The 18859-nt window shown below is 39.3% G+C and overlaps 1 protein-coding gene across 11 annotated transcripts in view; it reads left to right on the top strand.

The window, feature by feature from the left end:
• The first annotated feature begins 705 nt into the window (after positions 1-705).
• CASK (calcium/calmodulin dependent serine protein kinase) overlaps positions 706-18859 on the top strand; it is a 422712-nt gene continuing 404558 nt past the window's right edge. For 6 of the 11 annotated variants that reach the window (XM_045860507.1, XM_045860509.1, XM_045860501.1 and 3 more), the window contains exon 1: positions 708-1423. In XM_045860507.1, the coding sequence (XP_045716463.1) occupies positions 1365-1423 (59 nt within the window). In that variant the 5' untranslated portion in view covers positions 708-1364. Of the gene's footprint in view, positions 1424-18859 lie in introns of all 11 variants that reach the window. The other 5 variants (XM_045860508.1, XM_045860504.1, XM_045860499.1 and 2 more) reach the window with 3 other exon arrangements.

Below are 18859 nucleotides of genomic sequence, written 5' to 3'. Positions count from 1 at the left end.
GTCCCTGTTTGTCCTCACCTTCCTGACCTCTCTCTAGGCTGTTTGTAGTAGGGGCAGGGGCTGGATAATTTGTTGAGTTTGGGCAGAATGCGGGAGAAGTTGTCTGTATAAATTGTCATTTGCTGTTGCACACCTTCCTGGACAGTTTTTGTTTGGTCCTTTATTTGTAGGTTGACGACCCCCCTTTCCCCAGCCCTCATTTTCAGTAAAGAATGGCAGTGGCACTAAAAGCATCTGTCGCCTAGCACTGTCTGGAGTGACAACCTCTCTATCTTTCTTCTAGCTTTCCCATTCATTAGGACTCTTTCCCAGCAAAAACTGCTACAGGATTCCTGTGATTACAAAAGAAGTGGGTGGGGAGCGCCGGGATTCCAAGCCTCTCGCTGCAGATAGCTGAAAATGTGAGTACGGTCCTGGACCTTTGGTCTCAGCCCCTTCCGAGGTTTGGTCCGGAGGTGACAACCCCGACCAGCCCCCACCTACACAGATGCAGCCCGCGCTGCCCGCGGGCCACTCCCCACCCCTTCAAAATCCCCTTCACCCTTCCTTTCGCTGTGACGTGTCCCGCGGAGCACGCATGCGCGGCTCAGATCCGTTGCCTTTCCCTGGGCCACTGGTTTCCCGACGGGCTGGAGTGGGTGGGGCCTGTGAGTCCGAAGGCCGCGCAGGAGGAGGGCGTGTGTGCGCTAGGCGGGTGCACGGTGCTGGCAGGCTAGTCCGGGCTAAGGCAGAGGAGGAGGAGCTGAAGGCCGCAGCCGTGGCTCCCGCCTTCACGGAGAACCAGTCCTGCGAAGCCTCCTCCCACTCCCAGGCGGGCGGTGGCGGCGGCGGGAGGAGGAGAAGGAGGAGGGAGCGTCTCTGCCGCCGCCTCCTGGTCCCCAGCGCCGATCTGCCGCCGCCACCTCCCTCAGCAGCGTTCCTCCCTCCATGGTCCTGCAGCGGCCCCCCCTGTAGCCCGAGCTGCCCCGCGCCGCGCCAGAGCCAGCCCCGGTGGAGGGAGCGGTCGCGGCCTCGTGGCCCCCGTGGGCTGACGAGCGGAGAGCGCGGCGACGCGCCGTCCTAGAGGATCCGCACGCCGGGCCCAGCAGAGCGAGGAGCAGCGGGCGGGCGGGCGGGCGGGCGGCGCCGGGCCCGGGCCGCCCTCACTCTTGAGCCCCGGCCCCGCCGCCCGCGCCGGGTCGGTAGCCCACAGAGGAAGGCGCCGCAGTTTCTGGGCCTTGTGGCCCCACTCAAGCGTCCTCAGCACTGAAGGCTCGCGGGTCCTGAGCGGAGAAGGCAAGCCAGGGAGCGGGCACCGAGCTCTTTAGCGCCCCCACCCCCGTTTTCGGAGCCCTCCACGCTGCGGCCGCTGTCCCCTCCGGACCATGGCCGACGACGACGTGCTGTTCGAGGATGTGTACGAGCTGTGTGAGGTGATCGGCAAGTGAGTCTCCACGCGAGGGAGCGGGAGTGTGGGAAAATGCATTTCAGTGATGTCCGGGTCCTCCCACACCCATACCAGCTCAGGGCCTGACCCCTGCCCTCCACCCCCTCCCCCGCCTTCGTCCTCCTCACCCCGGAGTATTTATAGACGTGTACCTAGACCTCCTGTTGGGTGGGGTTCTGGGGGGTTCCCAGAGATCGGTGGAGGCCAACGAGCCAAGAACAGCCATCCCATGAGGCATGGGGCCGGCTGAAATCTGCTGTCTGCATTTATCTGACGGTTGCACAGGGACGTGGCCGAACCGATTTTATAGTTGCTTCCCGGGAACAGCTGGGGTTATTGTTACCTTGCGTATGCCGTAGACCATTAACAAAAAGAGCAGCTTGCATTTCCTTTGCTGGTGTGGAGAGAAAGAGAAAAAACATCCAGGGTTTTTAATTGTGGGGTGTGTGTCTATTGTGCAGGTTATTAGATAGATGCCTTTGTGTTCACCCAATAGCCGTATTGGAGGGGGTCATTTAAGACGGGGTGCGTTCAGTTTCAGCAAATTCTTCACCTGGTGTAGACAAACGTGGAATGAGTTGGGGGGATCGGAATTTTTAATGCCTCGTTATGCAATGACTGTAAAATCAGTGTTCGAGGCTTCCCTTGACTGTTGTTGGGATGGTGGTTAGTGTGGTAGAGCCGTCTGGTTTGAGTCACTGGGCTAGTCTAGAATATAGAACTGACAGTCCAAATGCTCATCCTTTCATCTGTGTTGTACAATTACACTAGGGAAAATCAGGGAATCAGATTAATCACAGTGCTGATTGAGAATTAAATCTGCAGTTCTTCATCTAATTGTCCATTTCTTAAATCTGTTTTGAATAGTTTCCTTTTCATTCTTGTCAAACCGAATGCCAAGTGCACAATCCTGCTGATTTGCTTGTGAGGGAAATGCTGGCAATCTGAAGTTGATTTCCTAGTTCAGTGTGGCTTTCGAAGTTGAGGAGATAAGATTTAAGAGCAATTTTAGATTATTTAGGGATTGCTAGAGAGCTACTATTGAAACATTTTACCTCTTTTTGGAAGTGGTGCTTTATTGTCTATTTCAAGATCCCAACTTGGGAAATGAAACCAAGACTTTAGAGCAGTTGGCTCTTTCTCTTTTAAGTTGTCTGCAATGCTGGATTTCAATTTGTTTAAGTGCTGATAACTCATTTTTCCCCTCCCATGTTGAGGTATAACTGTTGCCTCACCTGGTGATTGTGGGTAGACCTTGCTACACACTTTCCTCAGACTGAATTGATAAGACGACATGTTACTCCTTGCCCCTATTGTTTGTTACATGACCAGCCTGTCTAGTAGAAGAAGGATATCCAAATGTGCCCCTTGTGAAGTGATTGTGGAAGTGCTCAAGAGCAACACTGTCTAAAAGACAAAGAATGCAAGCCATATATGTAATTTTACATATGTAAATTTTCTAATAGCTACATTTAAAAGATTAAAAGCAGGTGCAATTAATTTTAATAAAATATTTAACCTCATAGATTCAAACTATTACCATTTCAACATGTGATCAGTGTAGAAATTATTAAGGAGATATTTTACAGCCTTTCTTAGTCTTTGAAATCCAATGTGTATTTTACACCAATAATACATGTCAATTCTGACACTAAGCTAAATTTTCATAGGAAATACCTGATCTGCATTTAGGTTTCATAAAATTTGCATTTGCAACAGTAGATTCACATACCCAAGTTTTTCCAAGCATATCTAAAAGTTTTCCAATAATGGAATCAAGTATCTCTTTCTAAATTTAAATTTAAATTTATTAAAACTAAATAAGATTAAACATTCAGTTCCTCTGTTGGACTAGCCACATTTAAAGTGCTCAATAGCCGTATGTGAATAGCACAGTTTAGAGAGGCAAATATATTTTTTAAAATCCCCTTGGTTTTTTCATTCTTCACACCCAGTAAAGGCGATTAGGTGTTTCCTCAAAGCCCCCAGATGATTGTGTGTCTGTGCATGTGGGTGAATGTTGTTTGTTATGTCTTAGTTATATTTGATTTAAATGAGCCAGCAATGTCATAATTTGGAACTGTGAAATTAAAATGTTAATTACATAGTGATGACAGAATATAGCCATCATTGAATTCATGTTAGTTACTAGTTCTGATTCCTTAAGGTCTGGAAGAGTTATGATATTGCTCTTTGGATATCTAAAAGAAGTGATCAGCTTCACACTAGCACAGCAAATATTCTGCTGATTTATAATTGATAGAATATCAATTATAAATTGATATTCTGATAGGACTAAATTAATCTCTTCTGTTGATTCAGAGCTGCGTAATCAGGGAGAGCAAGCTAATTTTGAGGTGATAGGTACTCTATGGCCACCTTAACTACTGTGAACATGAACTCTCATTCATAGCCTACAAAATCTGACTTGGTCAGTGTCATTTATGTCACTCCATGAAATAATGAATTCAAGGTGGCCTTCGTGGTAAAGAATGTAATGATGGTGTTCCTTGCCCTGTGTAAAGGTTGAAGGTTTCTCTGGTAAATTGTCTCGGCATATATTGATCTGGAAATTGAAATTCACTTGAAATTTTCTTGCAGGGACCTTGCTTGACAGCATACATTTTAACTTAGAATTTGTTCAATTTTGGATTCAAACAGAAAGGCCTTGAAGATGTTCATTTGTACTGAAAAGATTTTTGTTGATTTTTATCCAAGTTCTTTGAAACTGTGATTTTCTCTTATGCCAAATTAGTATTGCAAGTTTGTTTTAACCCCTAGGTCTTAATAGGTTTAAGTTTTCACTAAGGTACTTTATTTTTTTATTGAATTTGTTGGGGTGATATTGGTTAATAAAACCATACAGGTTTCAATTATACAACTCAATAAAACAACATCTGCATAATGCATCATACACCCAGAGTCAAGTGGCTATCCATCCAAATTTATCCCCATTTGCCCACTTCTACCTCCCTCCAACCCCCCTTTCCCTCTGGCTACCACCATACTGTTGTCCATGTCTATGTGTCATATATATAAATTTCATTTTTCAAGATCAGCTCACCAGTCAGTCCTTCCCCTACCTCACTACCCCCATCTATCTTCAAAGGAATCATGTGCCTGAATCCTTATGAATATTGAAAGAATGCTATCTCTTTAAAAAAATTTTAAACTCTTTTCCCATGCTTCTTATTTTTTGAATTCTTACAAAAAACTCCTTTGAATGCCTGTTGTTTTCGTAACATTTTGCTACACAACATCTTTCAAGCAATGATGGCACCTTACCATAGTCCCCAAACTTTGTTTTAGCAAAATAGCAATTACTGGAAAGGAAAGTTATTATACAAATATAGGTAATTGGCTAATTTTTGTCACAATCAGTTACTGTATCTTTTGCAAATTTAGTTTTATGGGTAAGTGTACAATCAATAATGTGACATGAAGGAAATTTTATGATTCATCCAAATTAAAACAGAAACGACTACCTTCATAGTACAATAGTTTCCGTGAAAGAGAATAGCAAAATACACACTGTTTTCACCTTGTGTAGGCTGAATACTTGCCTGGGTATTCAGTAACCTGTAACTTCTGGCTTTCCTGCTTTGGTAGAACACATACTAAAATTGGAATACTGTAGCATGACCTGGGCTCAAGGATGACATATAAGGCATGCTGTATTTGCGAAGTATGCTATATTTGCTTACACCTCAGGAACACTCTATCATATTTAATTACAGTTACTTATTTATGAGTCTCTCTATCTACTTAATAGGGAGTTTCTTGAGGGCAGGGGACATATCTTGCACATCTCTCTCTATTACTGAACACAGGTTCTGTAGTGTAACAGTCATTCATTAGCTATAGAATGAATTGAGTAGTTTTAATAAAATCTCATTAAAAGGCAAAAAAAAGCCTATTTATCAATCTCAGAGCAATTATTGTCCCAAAAGGCTATATGAGTTTAAAGTAGTGGTTCTCCACCTGACTGCATATTGGAATTACCAGGGGAGCTTTTTAGACAGATCAGTTGCCATGCCCCTGTGTCAGAGCAATGAAATCAGAATCTCTGGGAATGGCTTCTGGTCATTGATAATTTTGTAATGCTCTCTAAATGATTCTAATATGCAGCTACAATTGAGAGTCACTGGTTTGTGTATGTAGTATTTTGGAATTGGCTTTTCAGAGGCTTATGGTTTTTAAAAAATGGAATGAACATTTTTGGTGGAGGTATTGAAACCGAAAGAACAAAACATGGATTTTATTTTCTCTACACTGTGTTTCTGAGCCTTGTTCAGTAAGAATTTTGTTGCAGCCTGTTTTTGGCTTTGATTTCTTGAGTGTTTTTAAGATTCACACTGATTCATGACACTCATCAAATGATAGCATGGTGATTGTCTGATGTTTGGAACAACACAGAACAAGAATTGCTTCAATAACAGTTGATGATGGCTATCCACTAGGATGACTCAATTTAATAATAAGAAATATATCAATTTAAAATAGATTGTGTTTGTACATACACTCACTTGGGAGTATGGTTAAGTGGCTTATATACTCTAAAGCCCATATTTGTGATTCCAATAATGTTAGTTACCAGAAAATTGAATTAAATGCAGCCTTTATGTAAATACTGGATTAATAATGTGTAAATATGTAATTTAACAGAGAAAAATTAAGCTTTACTATTTTTACTAATTACTTTGACTTTCACATATATCAATTGGCCCACTGATTTGGTTTGCTAGTATCACGGTGATGGGGGGGAGAATATTATGTTATGTTAGAACATCTTTCCTAGAAATTTTATTTAGACATTGTAAGTAAACTAGTTTTTAATATTAGGAAGATGTCACGTGTGAGCCTGAAAGAATGAGGAATTGTCCATAAATGAGTAGCTATTCCATAAGGAAGTCCTTGATTAAGTGACAGTCATATAACAAAGTAAAAGAAACACAATCACCAACTAAGCTGCTAGTGGCCCAGAAGGATCCAAGCTGTGGAGGTTAAACTGAATTTCCACAGAGGAAATACTTGTTAAACATAGGGTGTGGATTCCTATGCACAGCAGGCCTTATTGGGAGTCAGTAAGCAGTATTCATCCTGGTGATGGAGTTTGATTCTGGGGACATTTTAAATGGAACTGAGCTCTACTCAGTTGCTTTTCTGCATTTGCACAACCTTACTCTGAGTCTCATCATATCCACATTTTACAGACTGCTTTAGGACTTGGACTTTCTGGAAATGTGGCTTGCATGTTTTCTTCATAAATACTTACTGTGAATCCCTTACCTTTCATGACTGTGACATGTTTCTATGTCCTTGACATGTGCAGTTCACTCCCCTTCAGTTTTCCCTTGTATCTGCAACAGTTTCACCTGGCAAACTATCTCTAATGTTCCTTAAATTGTGTTCCTGGATATTTTCTTTAAATTAAACATTCTCTTGCCATCTCTAGTTGTAGCTCTACTCAATAAAGTAAAGGTGCAGGTAAACCTTACTTTTTGAAATTGTTCTTGAGTTAGTTCATTTTTGTAAATGTTTTCACGTTTTAAATGTGGCAGAAGCATTGTTCAAAGGGACTTTGATATAAGATTGTTTAAAAGAAAAAAAAAACCCTGTTCTGGCTGGTGTGGCTCAGTGGATTGAACACCAGCCTGTGAACTGAAAGGTTGCTGGTTCAATTTCCAGTCAGGGCACAGCCTGGGTTGCAGGCCAGGTCTCTATTTGGTGGCGTGCGATAGCCATCGATGTTTCTCTCCCTCTCTTCCTCCCTACCTTCCCTGCTCTCTAAAAAAATAAATACATAAAATTTAAAAAGAAAAGAAGTCTTTATAACTTAATGCCTACTTCATAAGGTGAATTGACATGTATGCCTTCACATGTCAGGTGTTTTACATGTATCATCTCTTCTACTTCTTCCCATTTTACAGAAAAAAGAAAACAAGATTCAGAGATGTTTGAGTAGCTTGCCCAAGATCACATGGAATTCTAACTGGTTCTAAAATCCACTTATTTCGTGCTACATTGGGTTGCCTTAAAGTAAGGGACATGTCTTCAGAGTTTACTTACTGCAAATTTTAATTATTTGACTTTCTAGTTAAATTTCTTACCTCTTTAGTAGAGGTTCCATACTACTGTTCATTGTTTCATCAATTTTGCTTTTCTTTTGATCTTCCTCTTTAATGAAATATCAGCATTTGTCACAAAACTAGTAAATCTATACATTCTTTAGCAATGGAAATATAGAATCTTGTCCATCCATCCAAAATATAATTTGTTTTGGACTGTCTTCTACCCCTTTTATAATCCAAGTTTGTCCTTCCAGTTCTCCTGCCCCAACAGATAGAATGGTTGTTTAATTACTCCTAATTGCCAAACCAGAAGTAATGAGGTATCAGAGATAGGTGTTGGTTGGTAGTGAGGTGGGGTGGTTTCCACAGGGTAGTTATTCCTATATCCTGTTATAAAAACACTGAAATTGTTCTCTTTGGTCCTAAAAACTGTGTACTGAACCACAGCTGTTGAGTTGTGAGCATCTCAGCTGTTGGCCAGCACTGTGCACCTAAATAATCAAGTGTCTGAATTATTGCTGCAGAGCAGGTATCTGACCCCAACCAACAAGCTGATGAGGTGTGCAGCTGTCACATTTGGGTTTTATTTTTTCAGTTGCCACTAACAGTGCAGACTCTAAAACCACCAACTATGGCTCTGGATTCATGCTACAGGGTTCAAGGTGCTATGAGACCTGCTCTCCATTCTCTCTCTCCTGAGACTACCCAGTCTCTTGGTATCCCCTCTTTCAACGGAGTAAAATGTAATTACCCTGATGGTCATTATGGTACTGTAGTATGACTGGTCAAAGAGCTCTAGTCAGTATAGGAAGAGTCTCTTTGACTTTCTATACCAGGAAGATTTCATTTCTAAAGCTACTTGACTTTATTACTTTCTCTTTATTAGTTAACTAGTTTTTATGAAATAAATTATAACAATTACTTAAAAATATAAATAATACAAGGGTAAATGGCAACTCTCTCTCCATTCTCCAGCCATCTCTAACCCCATTCTGTAGAGGTAACCACTGTCCAATTCTTGTATACCTTTGTAATGTTTTTCATTAAAAACCAGAATGGGATCATACTGGTACATTATACTAAAATACTCATTTTCAGTTGAAAAAATAGTATATTTGATGACCATTCATTATCCATACATGTACCTAACTCTGTTTCCTCTTAAACTGCTGCCCAGTATTCCATGGTGTGAATTGGTACTTTAACTTTGAATTGAGCAAAGCCTATTTCTAAGTGGACATTTCTGGAAATACCTCACTGGAGTTTGGATGAGAGATCTGGAATGACAGTGAAGATTTGGAAATCATCTGTGTGGAAGTGAAACTATAAGTGAACTAATTCTTGGGGATTGACTGAGCTGGGGATTGTAGTTTGGAGTATAATTCACAGTGTTAGAAGAATCAGGATAGCTTGGCATCAGAGAGTTTCAAAGAGGTAAGGATCAGTAATAATGTAAAATGCCAGCACACTCTGACTGAGAACCAAGAAAAGGCTTGTCTGTAACAGGGAGACTTTTAAAATGTCTATCAGAATAAATGTAATGTTTAATATTCAGTTCATGGTGTGACTGAAAAGCAAGGATCTGGTTTCATTTCTGTGGATGTTGGTAATATACTATATCTCTCTGAATCTTTTTCAACACCAACATATTTAGGGTAAAAAAGGAGTATATTATTTTTTCAGTATAATTGTGTTTTGCAGATTGTGATAGCTGGCTTTTAGATAAAACCATTTAGTTTTCCTAAGGTTAGGTCTTTATGATTCCAGAGCTTGGTGCATAACTTTCAAGTAAACGCAAACCTTAAATGAAATGAGAAAGAACATTTTAGATTCTTTAAGTTCTTGATATTTGTCAAACCTTGTTATTTTCTTTAATCCTTCCTCTATGGGGAACAGAATTCTTCTTTGCCTCAAGGTTTTTGGTCCCAGTGGGATAAGTGTAGTATACTCCCTCCCCACAACTAAATTTATTCATTGGCTTTTTTTAGTTTTCCACATCCATTCTCAATAAGAATTTATTGTACCTAAACCAATTTTTTTGTACCTAAGTGCATATTATTTCACTTTAGCGTCTTGTGTTCTCTTACTGGGCTGTTGCATAGTCTTTTTTTCAATTTTTTTAATATACTTTTTTTTGGCTTTGTTGCATTGTTTTGAATATCTGAATCATTTATAGATAGGAATGATGATTGTCCCCCCTCTTTTGGTGTAGTTAAATGATATAAAAATATACCATGCAGGCTTTTACCTTCAACCCTAAATTTAGAGTATTTTGGTGTGTTTTAATATATAATGAAAGTATTACCATTTAACCAAATGTAAATTTAATGTTTTATTAAAACACTTGAGTCTAGATGTTACTCAGTTTCAGAGGTCTCTAGACCTGCTATGATATCCAGATTACCATTATACCACTGCTGTTTTATAGGATCTAGTTCATGTTTTTAGAAAACTTCATAAATTTTTGGCCTTTCTGCTTGCCCTTGGTATGTACTTTCCTCCAAACATATGGATCAAAATTGTTTTGTAGCTTTTAAGTCAGCCCCCTATGATGTGATTTGGTAACCTTTGGGCACAGCATGGCCATTTTCTCATTATTTTTAGAAGGAATGATAGCTCCTTCATAAGCCATTTGCATGGATTAGTGATAGTAAAGTGCAGCATAAGTATTTTCCATTTCTAGAATGTCTCTGAGATACTCAAATTACTTTTAGCAGCTATGCAGATAAGTTTCAGTAATTTCCAAATGTGCACTTTCTCAGTGCTTAAACACAGGCTCTTTATTACATAAAAGATACAGTAAAATCAACATTCTTTTCTACCCCATGCATGCAATTGTTAGTGGTGTTGACATTCATTTGTTCCTTTATGCATTTATTTCTAGCTGTGTGGTCCTGGGCAAGTTAATTAACCTCTCTGAGCCTCACTTTCTTTATTGGTAAAATCAGGATGATACCTTAGGAGGGGGTGTTGTGAGGATTGAATAAAATTATCTATATAAAATGTCTAAAGGTTGTTATTTTAATTGCTATTAATAGTATTTACCAAATACTTGAGTTATTTAGTCTCAAGAATCTCTGTCAAAGGGAGAAGTTGACAAATAGTTCATATGTAATCTAACTAGACCTTAAGTCCTGTTAAGGCCAGAGCCATGTCTGACTTGTTCACCTAGTATCCTCAGCATAACTTTGTAATTGACATAAGGTAAGCACTCCATATTTGTGGAAGGAGTGTGTTAGTGAGCAATCCATAGACTGTGGCCACCTAGTAGAAAGAAATTGGGAAAATCTTTACAGAGGATGTGAGGCTTAAATGATTTGTTGGTCTTCTTGGGTAACTCATTTAATCTTTTAGGACTGTTTCCTTATTTAGAAAAAAGGAATAGAGGAATACAGGTAGAGAAAATAAAGAAATCTTAAAAAAGCTGAAAAAGGGGGGATGAGATTGAGGATAGGAGGTGGGCGTGGGTAGGGTGAGGGAAAGTGGTGGTGGGAAAATGGACACAACTGTATTCAAACATCAATTAAAAGTTAAAAAAACTACATGGACATAAATTTAATTAAAACATAATTTTATTTAAAAATATACAAAAGATGTTACTAAGTAAAACATTTATTATATATTATTAGATGTAAAAAACTTAATGAAATTTTAATTATCTTATATTTAGTCTATAAAAACAATGTAGTTTCTCTTAGAAAAAAGAAAGCTAAAAATGTTTATAGTTTTATTTTTAATTAATAAACCTTATTTTTAGAAAAACTTTAGGTTTACAGCTCCTATTTTTAGCTTTAGTGACACAGGTAATATATATATATATAAGGAAATTCAAATAATAAATATAAACTTAAAGTTTTCAGGGACAACTTTAGGAATTCTTTGATTTTTTTTTCTTTTTGGTTCTCAACTTCTATGGTTCTAGTGCTCATTATATATTGGACAGGGTATTAAATTTTTTATATTTTCCTAATTTAAGCTTGGCCACAACCCTTCTCTTTGCGGCAATCACCCCTCTGCATTTTACAGATGAGAAAACTGAGGGAAAAGGAGATTAGTAGTTTACCCTGGGCAGAGTGGCAATAAGTGGCAGCATGAGGATTCACACCTGGGCATATGTGACCCATCTAAACACCTGTTCTACAATACTGTTTTACTGCTTGTCATTTAGTATGAACAGAGACTGGTTATTTTTTAAGGTATTCCTAAATAAAAGGCTGTAACATTCTGATTTTGTATATTTTAGCAGATTAATATAATACCTTTTTTGGTAACAGCCTTGAGGTATAATTCATATACCACACAAGTCAGCCATTTGAAGTGTACAATTCAGTGGTTTTTAGTATATTCAGAGTTATGCAGCCATCACCACAAAAAATTTTTGAACATTTTCATCACCCCCAAAAGAAACCCTGTATACACCCATCCCTCCCTATCCCAACAACTAATCTCTACAGATTCTGTCTCTATAGATGTTCCTATTCTGGACATTTCATATAAGTGGAATCATACAATATTTGGTCTTTTGTGACTTTTCCTCCAAGCATAACATTTTGAAGGTTCATTCATGTTGTAGATGTATCAGTAATTCATTCATTTTTAAGGTCCAGTAATATTCCACTGTGTGGGCATACCACATTTGTTGACCAGTCAATGGGCCATTTGGGTGGTTTTCACCTTTTGGCTATTATAAATAATCCTGCTGTGGACATTCATGTACAAGTTTTTGTGTGAACATAATTTTTTTTCTTGGTTATTTACCTAGGAGCGAAATTGCTTGGTCAAATTGTATTATAATTTTTTGAGGAATGGCAGGCTGTTTTCCAAAATGGCTGAGCCACTTTATATTTCCATCAGCAGTGTATGAAGATTTGAATGCTTTTTAGTCAGGTGAGTACTATCAGAGTTTGCATGTAGAGTCTGTTCAACACATAAATAGGGCATAAATTAAAGCAAATTTTATGAGTTGTTGGCCAACTTTTTATTTCATGGGCATATTTGTAGTGCTTTTCAACAATTTTAGGTATTGTAGGTGAAGAGTTGGCTAACTATCTGTAAACTAACAGTAAATATTTTAGGTTTTCTGGGCCATATGACATCTTTCACAGCTGTTCAACTCTGCCATTGTAGCATGAAGATAGCCATATGAGAAAAAGTGAGTATGGCTGTATTCCAGTAAAACTTTATTTACAAAAATAGGTGGTGGGCCGGATTTGGCCCTTGAACTATACTTTGCTGATTCCATTGTAGATTAAAAATGAAAATGGAACTTACCGTCTAGGTGTCATTCTTGTTTACCCTCAAATTTGGGAAGTTCTTTCAAGTGGTCTGAGTAGCCCCATAGTGAGTAGGTTGTTTCTGCAAAATGTAAAAATATTCAAACTGGTCCACTGAACTGTTTCACTGTTACATAGGGAAATGCTACACATTTAGTATTTCTTCTCTTTTCTTTTCCCTCCTCTCATTTTCTTTCTTCCTTTTCTTTCTTTCCTTCCTTTCTTTCTCCCTCCCTCCCTCCCTCTCTTCCTTCCTTCCTTCCTTCCTTCCTTCCTCTCTTTCTTTTTAAAACTCCTTTGAGTTTTCTTTTTGATCCTGGGTTAAAAAAGAAAACTATCAAAATTGTTCTACGTTGACTGGAGGCAATATAAATGTGGAGTTCCTGAAAAAAATTATTTCCTTCATTCTAGCTTATTGCCTATAGAATGGATGCCTATAGAATATTACAAATGATCAGAAATTAATAGTTAATTTAAATATTGGCTTTAATAAAGTTAGGGGGGAAATCACTAACTAAATCCTTATCCCTAATTGGAGAGTTGTGATGTGCCATTGGTCTATTTTATGACCTCACTAAGAGCCCCTGATAGAGTCATTGTTTTGGATTAGGAGTGTGTGTATGTCTGTGTGATATGAAAATAAAAATTCTTCTTTTACCTTTAATTGGAACCTAATCAACAAAACAAACAAGTGAGCAAAATATAACCAGAAACATTGAAATTGAGAACAAATTGACAATAACCAGAAGGGACACGGGAAGGGAAAATGGGGGGAAAGGGGGAAGGGTTTTCTGGAGCAACTATAAAGGACACATGGACAAAACCAAGGCGGGTGGAATCAGGGGAGAGAGGAGGGGATGGGTGGGGTACAGGAGAGTGGTGGGGAGAAAAGGCAGACAACTGTACTTGAACAACAGTAAAGTAAAAAAAATTAAATTTATTTCAATTTCAATTTACCTACATAATTCATTTTACCTACATAATTTTAAATAATAGTTTCTATAATAATAAAGAAACTAAAAATTGGTCAAATTCTACTTTATGTCTGACGTCAATTTATTCAATATATTTTGTGGTACTAGACACATACTATTTAGAATGCTTTGTGGCTTTTAAAAATTGTCATTGCTTATATACATAGGAAAAAGTACTTTTTGAGAGAGACATAGAGTTATTTATTTTTTTCAATTATTTATTTATTAGGTATATTTTATTGATTGTGCTATTACAGTAGTCCCACTTTTTTCTTCATTTACTCCCCCTCCACTCTGTACCCGTCTTCTCTCCAGCATTCCCGCCCCTGCTTAGTTCATGTCCATGGGTCGTACATATAAGTTCTTTGGCTTCTCCATTTCCTATACTATTCTTAACCTCCCCCTGTTTATTTTGTGTTTAACAATTATGCTTCTTATTCTGTGTACTTTTTCCCCCATTCTCCCCTCCCTTTCCCCACTGATAACCCTCCATGTAATCTCCATTTCTGTGAACCTGTTCCAATTCTAGTTGTTTGTTTAGTTTGTTTTTGGTTTTAGGTTCATTTATTGATAGTTGTGAGTTTGTTGTCATTTTACTGATTTTAGTTTGATTGTCTTTTTCTTGGATAAGTCCCTTTAACATTTCATATAATAAGGGCTTGATGATGATGAACTCCTTTAACTAGACCTTGTCTGGGAAGCACTTTATCCGCCCTTCCATTCTAAATGATAACTTTGTTGGATAGAGTCATCTTAGATGTAGGTCCTTGCCTTTCATGACTTGGAATACTTTTTTCCAGCCCCTTCTTGCCTGCAAGATTTCTTTTCAGAAATCAGCTTACAGTCTTATGGGAACACCTTTGTAGGTAACTGTCTCCTTTTCTCTTGCTGCTTTTAAGATTCTCTCCTTATCTTTAATCTTGGATAATGTAATTGTGATGTGCCTTGGTGTGTGTTTCCTTGAGTCTGACTTCTTTGGGGCTCTCTAAGCTTCCTGGACTTGTAAGTCTATTTCCTTTGCAAGACTGGGGAAGTTTCTTTCATTATTTTTCAAATAAGTTTTCCATTTACTGCTCTTTCTCTTCTCCTCCTGGCATCCATATGATTAGGAAGTTGGAATGTTTAAAGTTGTCCCACATGTTCCTGAGCCTCTTGTTTCTTCATTCTGTTCTGGCTGAATGTTTATGTCTTCCTTTTGTTCCAGATTGTTGATTTGAGTCCTGATTTCCTTCCCTTTACTGTTAGTTCCCTGTATATTTTTCTTTATTTTGTGTAGCCTTCACTTCTTTTATTTTGTGGCCATACTCAATAATTTCTGTGTGCATCCTGATTACCAGTGTTTTCAACTCTGCATTTGATAGGTTGGCTATGTACTCGTTGCTTAGTTGTTCTTCTGGAGTTTTAATCTGTTCTTCCATTTGGGCCATATTTCTTGTCTGGGCACACCTGTTACATTGTAAGGGGTAGGGCCTTGGGTATTTTCCAGGGCAGGGCAACCCACTTTGCTGTTTTGTGGCACTGTCTGGGAGAGGGGTCAGAGAGGGAACAATGCTGCTCATTCAGCTCTTGCCCTGCTTTCAAAAAACTGGCAGTTTCTCCTGTTGCCACAACCCCCATAGGTTTTTGCACCCAGAGGTTCTGAGGCTTTATTTTGCCCTCACTGGAAACCTGGGCTGCTCAGTCTGTCTCACTCCCCAGTTGTTCCTCCCAGTTTATCCACTTGCGAATGTGTGACCATCTGGTCAACCTGCTGCCACCTTGCTGTGCACCCTGGCTGCCCATCTCCTCCCCTCCTACCAGTCTGGATGTTTCTATTTTAACTCCTTGGTTGTCAGGCTTCCATACAGTTCAATTTTCTGGCAGTTCTGGTTGTTTTTTGTTTTTAAATTGGTTGTTTCCATCTTTTGATTGTTCAAGGAGGTGTAGCATATCTACCTATGCCTCCATCTTGGCCAGAGCTCTGTAATTGTATCTATTTATTATTATTTTATTTATTGATTTGAGAGAGAGGAGAAAGGAGCAAGAAAGAGAGGGAGAGAAACATTGCTGTGAGAGAGAAACATTGATTGGTTGCCTCTCCTGTATGCCCAGACCAGGACTGAACCTACAGCCCAGGCATGTGCCCTGAATGGGAATTGAACTGGTGACTTTTTGGTTTGCAGGCTAATGCTCAATCTACTGAGCCATACAAGCCAAGGGTTTTTTCCTCCTATTTTAAAGTTATTTTTATTTTTCAATTACAGTTGACATACATTATTATATTAGTTTCAGGTGTACACCCCAGTGATTAGACATTATTTTAGTATCTTACCAAGTGATTGTCCTAATAAATCTCAAACCCATCTGACAATATATGTAGTTATATAATAGTATTGCCTATATTCCCTATGCTTAACTTTACATCCCCATGATTATTCTGTAACAACCAATTTGTACTTCTTAATCCCTTCACCTTTTTCATCAAACCCCTAACGACCTCTCCCATCTGGCAACCATGATAATGTTCTCTTTATCTATGAGTCTGTTTCTGTTCTGCTTGTTTGTTTTTTCTTTTGATACAATTATTGATAAATAGGTATTTATTGCCATTTTATTGCTCATATCTCTTTTCCTTAAAGAAGAGCTTTTAACATTTCATATAATACTGGTTTGGTGGTTTTGAACTCCTTTAGGTTTTTCTTGTGTGATGAGATCTTTATCTGTCCTTTGATTCTAAATGATAGCTTTTCTGGATATAGTAATCTTGTTTGTGGGTCCTTGCTTTTCATCACATTGAATGTTTCTTGACATTCTTTTCTGGCCTGCACTTTCTTTTCAGAAATCAGTTGACAATCTTATGGGAGTTCCCTTGTAAGTAACTAACTGCTTTACTCTTGCTGCTTTTAACATTCTCTCTTTGTCTTTAACCTTTGGTATTTTCTTTTTTTTAATATATTTTATTGATTATGCTATTACAGTTGTCCCATTTCCCCCCTTCACTCCCCTCCACCCTGTACACCCTCTCCCACCCACATTCCCCCCCTTTAGTTCATGTCCATGTGTCATACTTATGAGTTCTTTAGCTTCTACATTTCCCGTATTATTCTTACCCTCCCCCTATCTATTTTCAACCTACATTCTATGCTACTTATTCTCTGTACCTTTTCCCCCCTCTCCTCCTCCCCCCCCCCTGTTGCTAACCCTCCATGTGACCTCCATTTCTGTGGTTCTGTTCCTGTTCTAGTTGTTTGCTTAGTTTCTTTTGGTTTTGCTTTAGGTGTGGTTGCTAATAATTGTGAGTTTGCTGTCCTTTTACTATACATGTTTTTTCTTTATCTTCTTTTCTTAGATAAGTCCCTTTAGCATTTCATAAAATAAGGGCTTGGTGATGATGAACTCCTTTAACTTAACCTTATCTGAGAAGCACTTTATCTGCCCTTCCATTCTAAATGAGAGCTTTGCTGGATAGAGCAATCTGGGATGTAGGTCCTTGTCTTTCATGACTTGGAATATTTCTTTCCAGCCCCTTCTTGCCTGTAAGGTCTCTTTTGAGAAATCAGCTGACAGTCTGATGGGAACTCCTTTGTAGGTTACTGTCCCCTTATCTCTTGCTGCTTCTAGGATTCTCTCCTTTGTTTTTACCTTGGCTAATGTAATTATGATGTGCCTTGGTGTGTTTCTTCTTGGACCCAACTTCTTTGGGACTCTCTGAGCTTCCTGGATTTCTTGGAAGTCTATTTCCTTTGCCAGATTGGGGAAGTTCTCCTTTATTATTTGTTCAAATACGTGCTCAATCTGTTGCTTTTCCCCTTCCCCTTCTGGTACCCCTATAATTCGGATGTTGGAATGTTTAAAGATGTCCTGGATGCTCCTAAGCTTCTCCTTGTTTTTTTGAATTCTTATTTCTTTATGCTTTCCTGCTTGGTTGTTTCTATCTTCCTTCTGGTCCACTGTATTGTTTTGAGACCCAGTTTCCTTTCCTTCACTATTGGCTCTCCTCCGTGTATCTTCCTTCATCTCTTTTATGGTAACCTGCATTTTTTCATCTAATTCGCGCCCAAAATCAACCAATTCCGTGAGCTTTCTGATCACCAGTGTTTTGAACTGTGCATCTGATAGATTGGCTATTTCTTGGTTGCTCAAAAGGATGAATCCTGGGGGACTGATCTGTTCTTCTGTTGGAGACCTGTCTCTCCCTGTCTCTCCTTTTTTTTTTCTTTTTTTTCTTTTTTTTCTGGTCTGGTCACTCTTGTTACGGTGGGGGGCGGAGCCTTAGGTGTTCACCAGGGCTGAGCACCCCAGTCGCTAGATTGTGACGTTATATGTGGGGGTGGGGGCGGGAGTGGGGATGGGAGGGAACAATGGCGGTAGTTCCGTTCTCCTGGGATCTCAGTCCCTGCTCTGGGATCCTGGGTTGCAAGCTCTGCCCTGGTCCACAATTGCCACCTCACTGGGTCCGCCAGCCGTTGCTTGCGTACTCAGGGTCCACCGCTGCGATCTTGCGCGCCCCAGATGGCTTACGCACCGAGTTCGCGCCAAGTTCTCCCCGAACTCCACGCGCCGCTGACCCGCACCCGCCGGGCTCGTCCTCTCCGCCCCTCCTACCAGTCTGGATGAACAGGTCTACTTCAACTTCTTGGCCGACTGACTTCCATTCAAATAAATCCTCTATCAGTTCTGGGTGTTATTCTGGCACTAAATTGTTGTTGTTCTAATCTTGGTTGTGCGTGGAGGTACGGTGCGTCCACCTATTCCTCCATCTTGCCGGAAGTCTCTAACCTTTGATATTTTAATTATGTGTCTTGGTGTGGACCTCTTTGGGTTCATCTTGTTTGGAACTCACTTCATTTCCTGGACTTGTATATCAATTTCCTTCACCAAGTTAGGGAAATCTTTTGTTATTATTTTTTCAAATAGGTTTCCAGTTTTCTGCTCTAACTTCTTCTTCAGGTACCCCCATGATGTGAATGTTGGTATGGTTGAAGTTGTCCCTGAGGCTTTTTACACAATCCTCATTTTTGAGGGATTCTTTTTTCTTCTTGCTGTTCTGATTGGGTGTTTTTTTTGCTTCCTTATATTCCAGATCACTGATTTGATTCTTGACTTCCTCTACTTTACTGTTGATTCCCTGTAAAT

Source organism: Phyllostomus hastatus, unplaced genomic scaffold (assembly GCF_019186645.2).
Source record: "Phyllostomus hastatus isolate PE091 unplaced genomic scaffold, TTU_PhHast_1.1 phas_scaffold_200, whole genome shotgun sequence".
In the NCBI taxonomy this organism is placed as follows: domain Eukaryota; kingdom Metazoa; phylum Chordata; class Mammalia; order Chiroptera; family Phyllostomidae; genus Phyllostomus; species Phyllostomus hastatus.
This window is presented reverse-complemented; position numbering and strand designations above follow the sequence as displayed.